This window comes from Nicotiana sylvestris, chromosome 6 (assembly GCF_000393655.2).
Source record: "Nicotiana sylvestris chromosome 6, ASM39365v2, whole genome shotgun sequence".
Lineage (NCBI taxonomy): Eukaryota > Viridiplantae > Streptophyta > Magnoliopsida > Solanales > Solanaceae > Nicotiana > Nicotiana sylvestris.
The window spans coordinates 85622672-85638826 of record NC_091062.1 but is presented as its reverse complement, the minus strand read 5'-3'; the positions used below and the strand labels follow the sequence as shown (position 1 = coordinate 85638826).

Below are 16155 nucleotides of genomic sequence, written 5' to 3'. Positions count from 1 at the left end.
AGTAAAGCGCTGTATAATACTGCGTTTTACATAGAAAAATAACATTCTTTTTAAAAAAAAAATTGTAGAAACGTGTTTTAAGTCCAAAAATTTACCATTTTGGTTTCGGACTTGGTGTTTGCAACCCTGCTGAGTTTACATTTATTATCTACCTATCGATCCTTTTCAAATATTAGTTCATTTTTCAAACCACATTCAATTAGACCAGAGGTTGAAAACTTACCACTTGCTTGAGCTTAACGTACACGCGATTTTCATTGCCCTGGGACAGCATTTGACTTTTTTTTCTTTTGTATTAATAGTTAGTGGTTCATCTATTCATTAGAAGATATTAATTTTAGAAAAAGAATAAAAGAATATTCCCTCCCTTTCTAAGTGACCAATTTACTTTTTTATTTTGGTCCAAAATAAATGTATATTTATATAATCAAGAAAAAATTTAATTTATTTTTCCAAAATTACCCTTATGTACGTATTCCTAAAAAGTCTTTTACTCCTCACATTAAGTTATGCTGCAACATTTAATTAATGGTAGTTTAGTCACAATAATTATTTTTGTTTAGAATTTAGTATTTTCTTAAGGGGTGTGCCCAAGGCAAATTTGTTACTTATTATGGATCGGAGAAGTCATAAACAAGAGGAGCAGTTCCATTTTTGGCTTATACTTTTTGTCGAAAAAATTTGCCGATCCTCCATAACTAACTTAATAAAAAATTAGATGAATATTCTCATAAATATTTTACTTAATCATAATTAGTTACATATTCTCAACTTAATTTTAGTGAACTAATACAATAAATATAAACATTGGGTATGTATACCTTTTTTATATCTGTTTTTACTATATTAGAAGTTGCAAAAAAACGTTGTTTGGATGGCTCCAACGTAACCAAAATCTTTTTCATCAACGCTCTACTCATGTTCCCTACTTACAAATTATTAATAGAGTTGTGGAGTTACACTTCCTCGTATCGCGGTTACATAGGAATACACAACCCACACCTCTCTACATCAAATGGAATTCACCACCCCCACAACTACTACAAATTAAACACCGATGGAACGGCTTCTAGGACTTCAGAGTTAAATGGAATAGGAGGGGTCATAAGATCCTCTTATGGGAACGGGATATTAGGGTATTCATAACCTATAGAGTTTGGCACTAGCATACAGATGGAGCTAACAGCATTACTTTAGCATGGTTACTACCCAGCGGAGATTAATCTTGATGCCAAAGAGGTAATCACATTAATCCATACAAATAATCCTCACTGCACTAACTTGATTAATGACTGCAGGTTGCTGCTCAGATAGTTGGGTGATCCTCTTCTCCAGCATGCATACAGGGAGGCAAATATGGTAGCTGATGGTCTAGCAAATTATGGTACCCAATTAGCATGCAGCAGCGGCATACAACTTTTTGATGCGCCACCACCTTTGGTCTATCAAGACTTCCAGTCGGACAAAGCAGACCCAGAGAGATGGAGACTTGTAAACTCTTGCGTTTTTGTTACACCCCCTACTCCCCACAATGTAAATCCATGCACAGGCATGATCTCTGCTCTCCCCTCAAGAAACACTACAGCTAGTTTTTGTGCTAATCCTTCTATGGATCCTAGCATTGCCGCAGTAAGTAGTTTTTGTACTGATCCAACTATGGATCATAGGTCAGTAGTAGATACTCCTGTAACATCAGCCATCACTGGTGCCCAGAGCACATTGCCCACTGTATCTTTTGCAACGTAGTAATGAAGTTCAGTAATCTTTTATGATTAAAAAAAAAACAAAGGGGGCATATATCCGTGAGAAAGTTCATCCGCGTGAAATAAAAATTAAGTGAAGGTGGACACAATTGCAAATTGGCCTATAGAGAACCACGCAGTCGTGTGAAGCCATAAGCCAACTTGTTGCTCCATTTTCTTGGTAGTATACAAAATTTCTTCTCAATTAAAATATAACGTTGTTACTATATCAGAAGGTCAAACAAGATTTTGAATACAGCTTTTTACATTTTTTTCAATTCATTATGAGAATACAACTTGTGTTTTAATATGATTTCTAAATATGAAAATTTCCTTTTCGAAAAAAAGATCCGATATGATATAATGATCGTTCTAAAATTTGAAGAGTAACCATTATTGTGAGAAGACAAGCGAGGGGATAGCTTTATTGCGTTCTACAAACTCGATTAGTGGTGGGAGTTCTTTTTTTTTTTTTTTAATATTTCAAATGCAGTGGCCAAGCCAGAATTGTTATTAACAAGATGAAACCATAAGTTAAAGGGAATTCAACAACTACTATAGATACATAAAAAATTACTCCCTCCGTTTCAATTTATGTGAACCCATTTGATTGGGCACGAAATTTAAGAAAAGAGAGAAGACTTTTGAACTTGTGGTGTAAAATAAAGCACGTATATTTTGTGTGGCTATAAATCATTGCATAAAAGTAAATTGTTTTCAAATAGGAAAAGAGGTCATTCTTTTTGGCATGGACTAAAAAGGAAATAAGTTCACATAAATTGAAACGGAGGAGTATTAATTTTGTATATATAGTGTTATTTTATGGCTAGAGACGTTTGAACTCTGCCATGTTCAAGTGAGTCCCAATCACGTGTCATTAATGTAATAAAGATGCTAAGATTAAAAATAGCTTTTTTGAGATTATATTTTTCCCTCATATACATGAACTATTCATTAAAATCTCCAAGCAAAGCATGAAATCATAAAAAGAAAAAGCAAAAAGAACATTGAAAAAGAAAAAGAAAAGAAAAAAAAAGGTTATAAATAAGTGAAGGGGTCACAATCGCCACTGATTTTGATTGACTGATTTTGGCTACTGTCCGCTTCTCCCTCACTCACTCTGCAGAAAATGCAGAATCAGGGTTTTACAGTTTGAACTGTAGAGGTGCAACAATGAAAGCCATTGAATCACAACAACGCATTCAAAATCTAAATGACTCTACACTTGAAAAACAAGACGTAGGGCTTGATCCTCAACCTTTGTTTTCATCGGATCCCAGTGTTCAAAACCCTCCTCAGAATCTACCTGACGCTGTGGAAAACGACGATGACGATGAGATAGCGTTGCAATTCATCTGCAAAGAGCTTCAGGGTCTAGTCTTGAACCAGGCTTATATCGAAGAGAGATCACAAGGAGAAAATCATGAAGAGAATGGAAGAGAAAAATCTGAAAATGAGTGCGGAGATAATTATTATGGAGGTGGTGACTATACTTGGAGTGAAAATGGATATGAAAATGAGAACGACGTGGAAAATGAGAACAGTGATGTGACGGGCTCGAAGCAATGGGGATTTAAGGGGAATAGGAAGGGGTTGAATTACCCGTTGAGACCCGATGCTGCAGATTGTGCTTATTATATGAAAACAGGGACGTGTAAATACGGATTGAATTGCAAGTTTAATCACCCTTCCCGAAGACGAAATCAGGTATGACGTGATGGGTTTGAAGTGGGTCTCCTTTTTTTTGATTGATTTTGAAGTTGTTTTCCCTTTTCTGTTCCAAGGGTCTACCGGAAACAGATAAGGTAGGATCTGCGTATACACTAACTCCCCAGACCCCACTTGTGTGGCTTTATTGGATTTGTTGTTGTTGATTTTGAAGTTGTTTATCTATGCTTATTCTATGTTTTATGGATTGAGTTAATGATATTTGTTGAATAAAATGAGTGCTGTGGGTGGATGTTAATAGTAGAGGATGTCTAGTATTAAGAATGCAGCATTTGATGTGTGAATTAGGCTAGGTGATGTTGGGTTTATACCCGCTGCTGACAAAAGCATGGTATTTAAGTGGAGAAAGATAAAGGGGCGGGCTCATTATTCACCTAATTTCAAACCCTGCGGTACTGGCCCTTGAGGATTCTCAGTCGTAAAAAAATAGAGGATTGTGGTGTTGTACTTATTTGTTTGTAAAATTACAGGTTTACTAAATTTGTTTCTCGTGCACATGGAGTAATGGGAATGAAGTGGGCCCAAATGGTGCCAAGTGGATATGAGGATTCATATGGCCGACACCTACTATTTCGAGGTTGATCGTGGTTGTTATTGCACTTCTGAAGTAATGATAGAATTCGGCGTGCAAGCTAACAGATTTCTACTTCATAATTAATTATGGGACATGATAAATTACGCATTGAAATGTGTGGTATTCTAATGGCTTTTAGTTGACATCTATGTGAGAGGATGAGTAGGATTAGAATTTTGTCTGATTTAGTAGGATGGTTGTCTGGAGATTATGTTGATCTTTGTGGTGGTCTTTCTCGCATTTACTAGTCATATGCTTACGTTAGATGTTATTTACTTACCGTATCAAAAAACAATATTTTGGTTATATGTTAAAAATATTTGGTGATGATTACGTTATTGAGTTCATTTGTGACTTCTTCAGCAATGGGCGATGGAGAAGGGCAAGCAAAAGGACGAAAGCGAGGAAAGAGCAGGGCAGATTGAATGCAAGGTTATGGAATTTATCATAGTTGAGAAACAGGATAGAGGAAGAAAATCCTTGTTTCTTCTATGCTTGCTCTTTTTGGGAATAATTTGGTTTGATGTTGAATATTGAGTATCATAATGTAAACATTAATGTTATTGTTTTTTAAAATAGAGCCTCTTTGATATCCAGTGATAAACTTGTTTATTTACGTGCATCTATTGTCTACCATTTAATATATTCCAAAGACACATTAGGTGATGCCCGATTGTGAATAATAATCAAGCTTGAGAGACGATTTATGTTAAAAATCAGGTCTTACATACTTTTTTTGTATGGATAGTCATCTTGATCTATCTATGTCTGGTGATTTGGCTGCATGACTAATACAATCTGACATTATTGGGTTAGTGAACTAGTTTGGCTTAGAATAGTAAGGGTGCATTATCGATAAGTAGGATTTAACATATTTATTTAAAAACTTGTGTTTTATTGCCTGCTCCTCATGAGATGATGAAGAGAACATAGCAAAATGTCATAGTTAATATAGTTTGAACATAATGACTTTAGATAATAACTTATTCTAACTTGCATACAAAGATAAAAACAATTTATAAGCAAAACTAGTTAGCACGTAAATATGTAGAATGACCATCTTTGGAGATATCTCCATTTGCCACTTAGAATTGACTCTTAGAATATGTCTTTATTTGATAAAGTACTTGATTAATATGAACTGCTCCTAGGATTTCTATCTGTGTTGCTTGTTTTAATTATTTTGAGCCCTGGTTAAAGCATGTAACAATTCTTTCCCAAAGTAGCTGTTGAGGCACATCAAGTGGAGCCAGTGTGTAAGCTGTAATAGGTTGTAGTATGAGAAAGTAAATGTTATGACCATAGTGTTTTAAAATCAAGGTAATTGCTAAGGGAGAAGTTCCCCACCTGTGATGCATGGGAGGTCTTCCTTTTTGTTAGTAGGTATTTCTAGGCATTCCCTTCACTTTTAAAGGTTCTATATCGAAAGGGGTAATGAATTTTCCATTACTTTTGGCTGCATATAGCAAGGTAGCATCGTTGTTTTTGTTAAGTACTCAAACTTTCAACATGTATTGAAGATAGCATCTTTAGTTTTGCTAAATTTTTTGCTTTTTCCACTGATTTTCTTGCAGTATTACCTGACAGAAGGAGGGTGCAAGTATGGAAATACCTGTAAATATTATCATAGTAGGAGAAAGGGTGCGATCTCACCTGTTCTGAATATTAACTTTCTTGGCCTTCCAATTCGGCCGGTATTGCTCCTTTCTGTCATTCACAACCTTTTTGAATTTGAGAATTATGCTTTTAAGGGATTTGTCTTCATTTCAGGGAGAGAAGGATTGCCCCTACTATATGCGCACTGGCTCCTGCAAGTATGGATCCAATTGCAGGTTTCATCATCCTGATCCATCTACAGTGGCTGGAGGTGATCCTTCTTCCGGATACAACAACGGTGGATCTGCTCCAGTAAAAAGTGCTCCCTACCCAGCAGGGTCTTCCTGGTCTTCGCCAAGAGCATTGAATGAGACAGCTTCTTTTGTACCAGTGGTATATCCAGCAAGTCAAGGCATTCCTCTTCTAAGTCCTCAATGGAATGGATATCTGGTAATTTTGTTATTTAATTTAACTGCCTTGTTTATGAAACAATTGCTGTTTATGGTTTGTCCTGCAAGTTGGGTCATCGTGTCTTTAGTGCTTCAGTTAATCCGTATTTTCTTAGATTCAGAATTTATTGATCCTGTTACTTCTATTCCCTGCAAATTTAACATGTAAGAGAAGGGATTATACTAGTATATTTTTAGCTTATTGAAGTGACAGAATAGCGGTTAGTCAAGCCATGTGCCATGTCATTCTGTCTTGGTTCAAGAAACTAGCTGAGTTTTGGACATATGTTAAATACACTACAAAGAAAAGATTTTCTATGATGTCATGTGCTCTTTGACTTTGAGTGAGGTTTATAATCCTTTATCTGTCTTAGTTTTGTAATCATATTACTTTTTTAGTAGAATGTTTGCAAATTGTTTAATAAGTTTCCTCTGATTTGTTTGTTTTTGGTGATTCAGGCCCCAGTCTATCCAACCTCAGGGAAGAGCCTCCCTACACCTCCAGAATTTATAAGAAAGGATCCAGCAACTAAGACAAACTTCTATACCCGAGCTCAACAGCCATGGCTTGTTGAAGAATACCCTGAACGGCCAGGTCAACCTGATTGCAGTTACTTTATTAAAACAGGAGACTGTAAATATAGATCTAACTGCAAATTTCACCATCGAAAGAATCAAACATCTAAGACAAACATGAGTGCTCTCAATGACAAGGGCCTGCCACTAAGACCTGTAAGTTTTTCTTCTGTCTAGATATAAATGCGTGTTGGTATTTCTTAGAAATTAATAGTTTTTTAGGCTTATGTCAATAAGATATTTAGCTGGGGTCTGAGAACACTTTTAATATCTGAATTCTCTCTGACTCTGCACAAGCAATTTCTTCAAGGAACACTTCTTAATTCCTTACAGCGATGTTTGTTCAAGGTTGTCTGTTGACATAACAGTACTTGGCCAAGATAAAAAGGCTCTTCTTTTTTATTTTGTATATTCTAACAGTTAATCTCAATTATGAACCAAATAGTAGTGAACTTGTGATTTATTTCATTGTGTTTTATAAGTGTAGGATCAAGCTGTCTGTTCATTCTACAGCCGTTATGGGATTTGCAAGTTTGGACCTGCTTGTAAGTTTGGCCATCCAGAACATTATGACAACTCAGCTTCTTCTATTGGGTCTGTCTTTGATCAGCCTCCATTCGGCAACTCTGCTACCTCATATGGCTCTAGGTGGCGAGGAAAGGAAACGGAAGTGGCTCTCTAACTAGTCTAACAAGTTTTTGCATCCACTTCATCCAGAGTACAGAATAGAAACCACAGGGCGTTTCCATTTTCTCTGCCTTGAAACTCTATAGAGATAGTCTTGCTTATGTTTTATATTATCCAAATAGGATTTTGTATATTATCCATATGCATGTTTTTAGATTAGATGAGGTTATATGGATGTTGATGCAGCAGTACATCACTAGCAACATTAACTTAATCAGGATATGCAACCCCTTTTCTCCCCTTGAATATCGATCAAAGTTTTCATTTGCCTTTTCCGCTGTAGGAGTCTTTAGAGAGATTTATACGCATGTAGAAAATTTTAAAAACTTCTCGTCTTAGATAACCTAAATTTTTGAATATTGGAGTGAGACTAGGCAAGTTACATGAAGTGACATAGATAATGATTAATGTAGTTATCCCTGCTAGTTTGGGATTGAGACGTATCTGCTAGTGTTTGTAGTTCCATATGATATTAAACTTGTTGGTACTTCAGTGCAACTTAACCTAGAACATGAATTAAGGATTAATATAGTTGATCCCTGCTAGTTTGGGATTGAGACGTATCTGAAGTGTTAAACTTCTGTACAGCTTAACCTAGAACATGAATTAAGGATTAATATAGTTGATCCCTGCTAGTTTGGGATTGAGGCATCTGCTAGTGTTTGTAGCTCCATATGTTATTAACCTTGTTGGTACTTCCTGTGCAGCTTAACCTAGAACATGAATTGAGGATTAATATAGTTGATCCCTGCTAGTTTGGGATTGAGACATCTGCCAGTGTTTGTAGCTCCATATGTTATTAAGCTTGTTGGTACTTCTGTACAGCTTAACCTAGAACATGAATTAAGGATTAATATAGTTGATCCCTACTAGTTTGGGATTGAGACGTATCTGTCAATGTTTGTAGCTCCATATGATATTAAGCTTGTTGGCACTTCAGTATAGCTTAACCTAGAACATGAATTAAGGATTAATATAGTTGATCCCTGCTAGTTTGGGATTGAGACGTAACTGCAATGTTTGTAGCTCATATGATATTAAGCTTGTTGGTTCAAAGATTTTCCTGAGGTATTTCACCTCTTAGTCACATTTTACGGGTCCCTATTTTACCATACTTAAATTATGTTCAGCTTACTCTATGGTATTCTTACATGTTTGTCCCCTGTTGCTAATCGTTGTTTCTAGCGCTTTATTGCTAGTATTGTTTTTGTTGACTTTACCATGCTTAGCTTTAAATTGACATTGTTTTCCTGTTAGTTTCACATTCATACTTGTACAAGTTAATTAGTCTAGTAAGTGTCTTGATTGTCCCTCGTTACTACTTTATTGAGGTTAGTCTTGATACGTACTTGGTACCGCTATGGAGTACTCATGCTACGCTTTCTGCATATTTTTGTGCAGATCCAGGTACTTCGGAGTTGGTTGATCACTAGCTAAATGTTTGGGTTTACTGTGGAGATTCAAGGTAAACATGTCGTCGTGTTCGCAGGCCTCGGAGTCACCTTCTGATATCGTACTTGTACTGTCTATTTCTTTCCGAACAGTTGTACTTAGTAGACTTTCCTAGTAAACTCAGTAGAACTTATGACTTGTACTACCAATTTTGGGATATTATGTCATGTTTGAAATGTTGGCTTTATTTAGAAATATCTAGTTTATGCTTAATAGTTCGTTGGTTAATTTCAATCATTTAATTCGGTAAGTGTTAGGCTTACCTAGTCCGTAAAACTAGGTGCCATCACGACATCCTATGGAGAGAAATTGGGGTCATGACAAGAATGAGTGATTAAGGTGATTAAGGACATGTATGATGAAGCTAAGACGCGGGTTAGAGCAACGGGAGGAGACTCGGAACACTTTCTGGTTATGATGGGGTTGTACCAGGGATCAGCTCTTAGTCCATTTCTATTTTCCTTGACGATGGATGCATTGACGAGACATATTCAAGGTGAGGTATGGTATATGTTATTTACCGATGACATAATTTTAATTGAGCAGGACCCTAGAGGTTTGAAGGCAAACCCTAAAGTCTTAAGGGTTAAAAGTTGAGCAGGACCAAGATGGAATGCTTGGAGTGCAAGTTCAACAATGGTACCCAGGAAGGGATATGGAGGTGAGGCTTGATACGCAAGTCATCCCCAAGAGAGGTAGTTTCAAGTATCTTGGATCTATAATACAAGATGACGGGGAGATTGATAAAGATGTCACACATCGTATCAGAGCGGGATGGATGAAGTGGAGGCTCATTTCTGGTGTTTTGTGTAATAATAATGTGTCGCTGGGACTTAAAGGTAAGTTCTACAAGGGTGTAGTGGAACCGACTATGTTGTATGGAGCACAGTATTGGTCGGTCAAAAACTCTCATCCCAGAAGCTAAAAGTAGCTGAGATGAAGATGTTGAGGTGAGTGTGAGGGCATACCCGGTTGGAAAAGGTTATGATTGAAGTTATTCGGGAAAAGATAGGAGTGGCCCCTGTGGAGGATAAGATGCGGGAGGCGAGGTTGAGATGGTTCAGGCATGTTAAGAGGAGAAGTATAGAAGCTCTAGTTAAAAGATACGAGCGGTTAGCCTCGGTGGGTAGCAGGAGGGGTAGAGGTAGGCCTAAGAAGTCTTGGGGAGAGGTTATTAGACGGGACATGGCGCAACTGGAGTTGACTGAGGACATGGCCCTAGACAAGAGGGTGTGAAGGTCAAAGATTAGGGTACAAGGTTCGTAGGTAGTCGAGCGTTTCTCTTTGTCTTACTCAGTTCGCTAATGTTAGTGTTAATATGAAAACTTTTCTCCATAGATGGCTATTACTACCTAGAGTTTGACTGCATTCTTGGATTCGATTTTATTTCATCTTGTTGTTATTCCTACTTGTTGCAATTACCTTTTCTTTTTCAGTCGTTCTCTAGCCGAGGGTCTTTCGGAAACAGTCTCTCTGCCCTTCCAAGAGTAGGTAGGGGTAAGGCTGCATACATCTTATCCTCTCTAGACCCTGCTTGTGGGAACTATTGGTTTGTTGTTGTTATACTTCAGTACAACTTAACCTAGAGCATGAATTAAAGATTAATATAGTTGATCCCTGCTAGTTTGGGATTGAGACGTATCTGCAAGTATTTGTAGCTCCATATGATATTAAGCTTGTTGGTACTACAGTACAGCTTAACCTAGAACATGAATTAAGGATTAATATAGTTGATCCGTGCTAATTTGGGATTGAGACTTATCTACGAGTTTTTGTAGCTCCATATGATATTAAGCTTGTTGGTACTTCAGTACAGCTTAACATAGAACATGAATTTGGCTTTGTTGTGCTAGATTCTTTTGAATTTGAAGAATTTTTTTATCCCACCGGCTACCACTATTAATTTTCCGGCTCTCGCGGTGTCACTTGTCTCACTTTGCTTTCCTTGAAATATTACAACTATTTTTCATAATTTCTTTCAAAACAGCCAAAATTGCCTTGTAAAAATCTCCATTCATTAGCCAATATTCATCTTTCTCAAACTTAATTTTGTAATAGTATACATTTTTCCACGAGTGCTAAAGCTGGAATTGAAGATTTTCTACAATTTTCAAGTTTCATCTTCTCTACTTCTGATTTTTTAACCCGTTAAAGTAAAGAAACCTTTATAGAATTTATTTTTTGACCCCCTAAATGAACAAACAGTCCAGAATCTACTTCCGTTTCAAGCGACAAATTAAATTTAACACCGATAACAATTAGAAGAAAAGCAATTAAAATATTTATGTAGCCGTCAAAACATAAACATTCCCAATTCAATCTTTGAAATTGCAAGATAGAACTCCAAAATTTCTAGGAAAACATGCCTCAAAATGACAACCTTCAAAATCCGAAATAGAAAAATTACAAAAAAACACATTCCTATGGAAAAATACTTCAAACACCACAAAATTCTCCTGATACTAAGGCTATAGGGACATTGAAATTATACTTAGAAAAATCAGAGATTCATTCCTCCACTCAAGAGGATGCCTTTGTCTTACTGGGAGCCAATTGAGTCTCGGGCTGCATGAATAGAAAATATTTAGGCATACTTACAAAAAGATTTAGGTTGTGAAAGATACAACACTTTCCAAGGACAACATGATGGCAGAAACAATCAGATTAAAGATAGACTAATGGAAAGCAAAGTCAACTGAAATAAAGTATAAACCATGTATTCAAGTTATGAGAATCAACTATGGGAAAGAACAATGAGGCAGAGCATAAAACTAATACCTCCTTCCTGACAGATTCTTCCTTCTCAGACAATGTCAACTCGATGTGGCACGGATTCGACATGTAGGCTACAGAAAGGCCAAGAGGTTAGAATCATAATAGCATATCATCAGCTACAAGAACCATTTAGAAAATATGGGCACTCACGATTGATTCTTCCATGGGCACGGTATGTGCGGCGCCTCTGTTTCTGCGCTTGGTTTACTTGGATGTGAGTTATGTAAAGTGAATCCACGTCCAAGCCTTTGACCTAAAATGAGGTGAAAGCAACAATCAACTCATCTCTTAGAGATAGGAGGAAGTAGAGGAATCTACACAAAAGTAAATAATCCTACAAATCCAAACATACCTCAGCATTACTCTCAGCATTCTTGAGTAAATCAAGAATAAACCCTGCAGATTTGACAGGCCAACGTCCTTGCCCATTTGAGTGGCGATTCTTTACCTGAGCAGTACGACCAACCCCACGACAAAATCGTGTGAAGGGAATAGCCTGTTTGTGGGCAAGAACATCCTCCAAGTATCTCTTTGCCTTGTCCAAAGGCATCTTCCTAAGGGCATGCGCTGTCTCTCTAGTGTTCTACATGTTGATAATAAATACAAATTGAGTCACAAAAAGCATGGAGAGATCAGAATAACCACAAAAGTTACAACTGTTGAATATCATTCCAACAAGTTAATTCTCCACTTTCCAAAAACACACTGTGCTATATAAGCATAATAATTTTTTGTATTCGATTTGAGTAATGAAGTTCAACAATACCCAAGAGATGATTTACTTATCCAAACAAATCAAGGAAATACTAGAACTAAACCATTCAAGCTCATTCCTATCTCAAATCCACCAGCTTAAGACACATATTTAACTAAGCAAGAACAGAATGACTAAACTGTTAATTGACGAATATGTTTAGCTTTGACAAGTAATTATACTTGAAGCTAATCACAAAAGTAGCAGCATGCTTAATCCAGAAAAAGGGAACCACTACTTCACATACAAATGAGATACAAACAGATGAAGCTTGATTAATCTAGAATGCAATATAGTAAAAGCTCTTGTTACTCAATATGCAACTGCAGAAAAATGACATAATATATATATATATATATATATATATATATATATATATATATATATATATATCACACACCTTGAAATGAACTCTGAGATCCGAACCCCTAGCTTTGCAAGCTGATACAAGAATACAACCCCAAATCATAATATTAGAAAACTAAATAAACCACCATATAAAACACTCTAAATAATGTTACAAAAATCATGAGCCTTGCAACTTAAATGTGTCTTATCATATTGAGTACTCACATTTTGTGGGGTTCTCTGGTTCCCTTGAATACTTCCCCTAAATAAAAAGCAAAAGGATTAAAGCACGAATCAATGGGAGGATTCGAAAGTTTTAACTCATTGACTTACCATGGTTGCCGTTGATGCTGCTACGCTCCAGCAGCTGCTGATACAGATGTCTTTTCGCTGCTAGGGCTTTCGTGCATGTAATGGTATATTATAGGGTTTTAATTAATTCAGCTGGGTATATTTTTACTAGGCCTTTTGGAGTATTTGGGCCTTTAACTTGTGCTAGGCTTTCTTTCTTTTATGGGGAAGTTATAAGGGATCTTTACGCAAATAGCCGTCCATATTCATTGTTTATTTTTTCTAGCTATATATATTGATTATATATAATTATATACATATAATACATAAATTATGCATATATTATACCTTCGCCGACTATTTTTAGTTTAAGCGATTGGGTGGACGGCTATTTGGGTTAATTCTTCAAAGTTTTATAATATAGAGACCCATTTGTAAAACTCGTTTTCATGATATACCTAAGTTTTGAAATTACATCAAATCTATATTTATATCTATCTGTGCTATATTAAAAGTACGAAAGCACTTAGCGAAATATTATTCACCCTTTTTTGTCCTTTAAAATAAATTTTATATTGGACAAAATTTTTATTTGAATTAAATTCCTAATATTTAGGACTTTTAAATGGCTAAAATTTTACATATTGCTTCTTTCCTTATTTAACTATGAAAGAGGTTTTCAATTAAATATTTCCCTTATATAAACTTCTTTTAATATTCCTACCCAATCACTTGCAATTCTCTTCTGTTAACTTTTGACATTTAATAATAATAGATTTTTATCTAGCTATACTATAATAGAAACCTATCTACCATCTTTATTTAGACTTTTTATTAATTACTTTGTATATCTACATTTAATTATATACAAAACTATTAAAAGGAAAACAATTCAAGATCTCTTAATTTTAGCATGTTAGTTACACGACGCTCACCTACCATTTCCAATAACCCTCCTACATTTAAGATTTTTGTTTCTTTTTTCTCCCTTTCTTAATAATCACCCAAAATCTCTCTTTTATTTTTATAATAAACCCACCCCTAAATTTCTGATTCTTTTCCTTTTTCCAAAGGTTTTCAAATCCAATTCTCTATTTCTTACTAATCACCCAAAATCTCTATTTCTTATTGATACAATGCAGACGAAATTCAGAATAATTGCTCTAGAATCAGGTTGTAGGTAAGTTTTGAATCTTGTATTCTTGTAACATAATTTTTCAAAAATGTATCGCAGTTGTATTATAATTGTATATATATATATATATATATATATCATAATTGTTGCAGGAATTGTATGACAAATATATGATAATTGTATATTCATTGTACATTGTTACGAGTAGTTATACGTTCGAGACGAATTTCACAGTTTGTATCTCAAATATATGATAATTGTATATTAATTTATTAGTATTGTATCAGGTATTATTCTGGGTATTAATGTACTAGATACAAGTTAGAAACAATTGTGATACAAGTATGATACAATTATATTTTAGGCATTGATGTACCTAATACAATTCAAATACAATTATGATATAATTATCAGACAATTCCTGAATAATTCGTCATTTTCAGTATTGTCCAATCTTCTAGCAAAAGAACGATACAATTGATGATTCTTTAATAATATAAAGTTGTCGGCAATGGTGGGAAGAGAGAAGATGGAGATTTTGGGCGTAGATTAAGGGATTTTGATGTAAAAAAAGGAGAGAGAAGAGGAGATGGGAAAAAAAGGAAAGGATATAATTGAATCTCTTAATTGAAGGCACTAATAATGGGGCGGGAGCCTTTTAAGGAGCAATGTATACAATTTATAAGAAAAACCTAGATACTTATTAAAAACTACAAAATAAAGAAAACATAGGTAAATAAGTATCTAATACAGTATATCTAGGTAAAACCCCCATAAAAATAAGCACTTTTAACTTCCGAAAAATTGGATTGTCCGGGCATTCTTTAACTTCAACATGACTTCTTTTAAAAAGGAAATGGAGTCTTATCTTTTTGAATAAAAAGGTCAATTCTAGAAAAGTTAAAAATGGAATATTGTAAAATAGACTTCAAAATTTTTAATGTTTAGATCAACTAAAGTTTAATATATTATTGGTGATTTTAATTTTATCTTGTAGATAAATATAATTTATCCAACATAGAATTACTTTTTAAATAAATAACTTAACTATTGAATCTAAATATAAATTAAGATTTGCTTCTTTTTAAAATTGCAATATGTAACCGTATATGCTTTCAAATTTTGTGATTTGAATTTTAATCTAATGATTATTAGTTTGTCTATTTCATCATTCACGAGTCAATTTTCGAACCAATAAAAACTATAATTAACATCTCAGTATATATATGAACTATAATTTATTTCATATTATATTGAACTCCTTTCCTACTCAAAATATCTTTTTCTTTATCGATTTATGTATTGTAGTATTTGAAAACAACGCTCAATAAGCTGAACAAATAACTAAGAAAATAGTTAGAGAGAGAGAGAGTTTAGTGGTTGAGAAAAGTTAATAACAATAACGATTCTTTAACACAAAAATCAAAAAAAAAAATAGTGATCATTGATTTACCATTTAAAAATAGAATATGATTGGAAAAACAATAATTATTGAATATTTGAAATTTGGCACAAGCTAGCATTAACAATGCAATTCAACAAAATATTTTACTGTGTGACAAATAATTAAGTCACTTAATTAACTAATTAGCAAAATAATCCAACTCGACTCTTTTAATAATTCATCAAAAATTATTTTTCAAATTGACATAAATAGGGTACATAACTTGTGCCCTTGAGAAGAGAAACGGCAGCGTAAAAAATTAAAAAACAAGAGATAAGTTATAATATAATATTAAGAGTCAAATTTATTAAATTGCTATTCATTAATTAATTCAACACTCTTCACTCTCTTAGATTATATTTTATACCTCAAATACAAATTTTTAATATAATATTTATATGATTTTTAAAAAGTATATATTAATTGAGTTGGGTGCACGCGCAACGCGCGTAACATAAGACTAGTACTCTAAAAATGGTCGACGATATAGTTCCCCTATCGATTGGTTCGTGCTCGAGAGGCTAGGTTGAAACGCTCGCGGTCCACCCGAAAGGTTCCAATAGGTTCGTATGGTAATTTTAAAATTTGGCATATATTCGGATCT

At 34.7% G+C, this 16155-nt stretch overlaps 2 protein-coding genes across 5 annotated transcripts; one reads left to right on the top strand and one right to left on the bottom strand.

The window, feature by feature from the left end:
- The first annotated feature begins 2768 nt into the window (after nucleotides 1-2768).
- LOC104248650 (zinc finger CCCH domain-containing protein 43-like) lies at nucleotides 2769-8977 on the top strand. 4 transcript variants are annotated; one of them, XM_070150311.1, is made up of 7 exons: nucleotides 2769-3449; nucleotides 4408-4476; nucleotides 5619-5738; nucleotides 5815-6090; nucleotides 6549-6821; nucleotides 7148-7210; nucleotides 8754-8977. In XM_070150311.1, the coding sequence occupies exons 1-7, from the start codon at nucleotides 2916-2918 to the stop codon at nucleotides 8787-8789; spliced, it is 1371 nt and encodes a 456-aa protein (XP_070006412.1). In that variant the 5' UTR covers nucleotides 2769-2915; the 3' UTR covers nucleotides 8790-8977. The 4 variants fall into 4 exon arrangements, with proteins under 4 accessions (XP_070006412.1, XP_070006411.1, XP_070006413.1 ...); XM_070150312.1 differs by having other exon boundaries at nucleotides 2771-3449; nucleotides 7153-7210; nucleotides 8754-8976; XM_070150310.1 differs by lacking the exon at nucleotides 8754-8977 and having other exon boundaries at nucleotides 2770-3449; nucleotides 7148-7619.
- A 2085-nt stretch (nucleotides 8978-11062) lies between these two features.
- Nucleotides 11063-13116, bottom strand: LOC104248651 (large ribosomal subunit protein uL22y-like). The gene is made up of 7 exons (XM_009804957.2): nucleotides 13015-13116; nucleotides 12907-12943; nucleotides 12734-12774; nucleotides 11932-12162; nucleotides 11730-11832; nucleotides 11583-11650; nucleotides 11063-11369 (listed from the first exon to the last, which is right to left on the bottom strand). Exons 1-7 carry the CDS (start codon nucleotides 13015-13017, stop codon nucleotides 11325-11327), a joined length of 528 nt encoding a protein of 175 aa, XP_009803259.1. The 5' UTR covers nucleotides 13018-13116; the 3' UTR covers nucleotides 11063-11324.
- Nucleotides 13117-16155: the final 3039 nt, after the last annotated feature.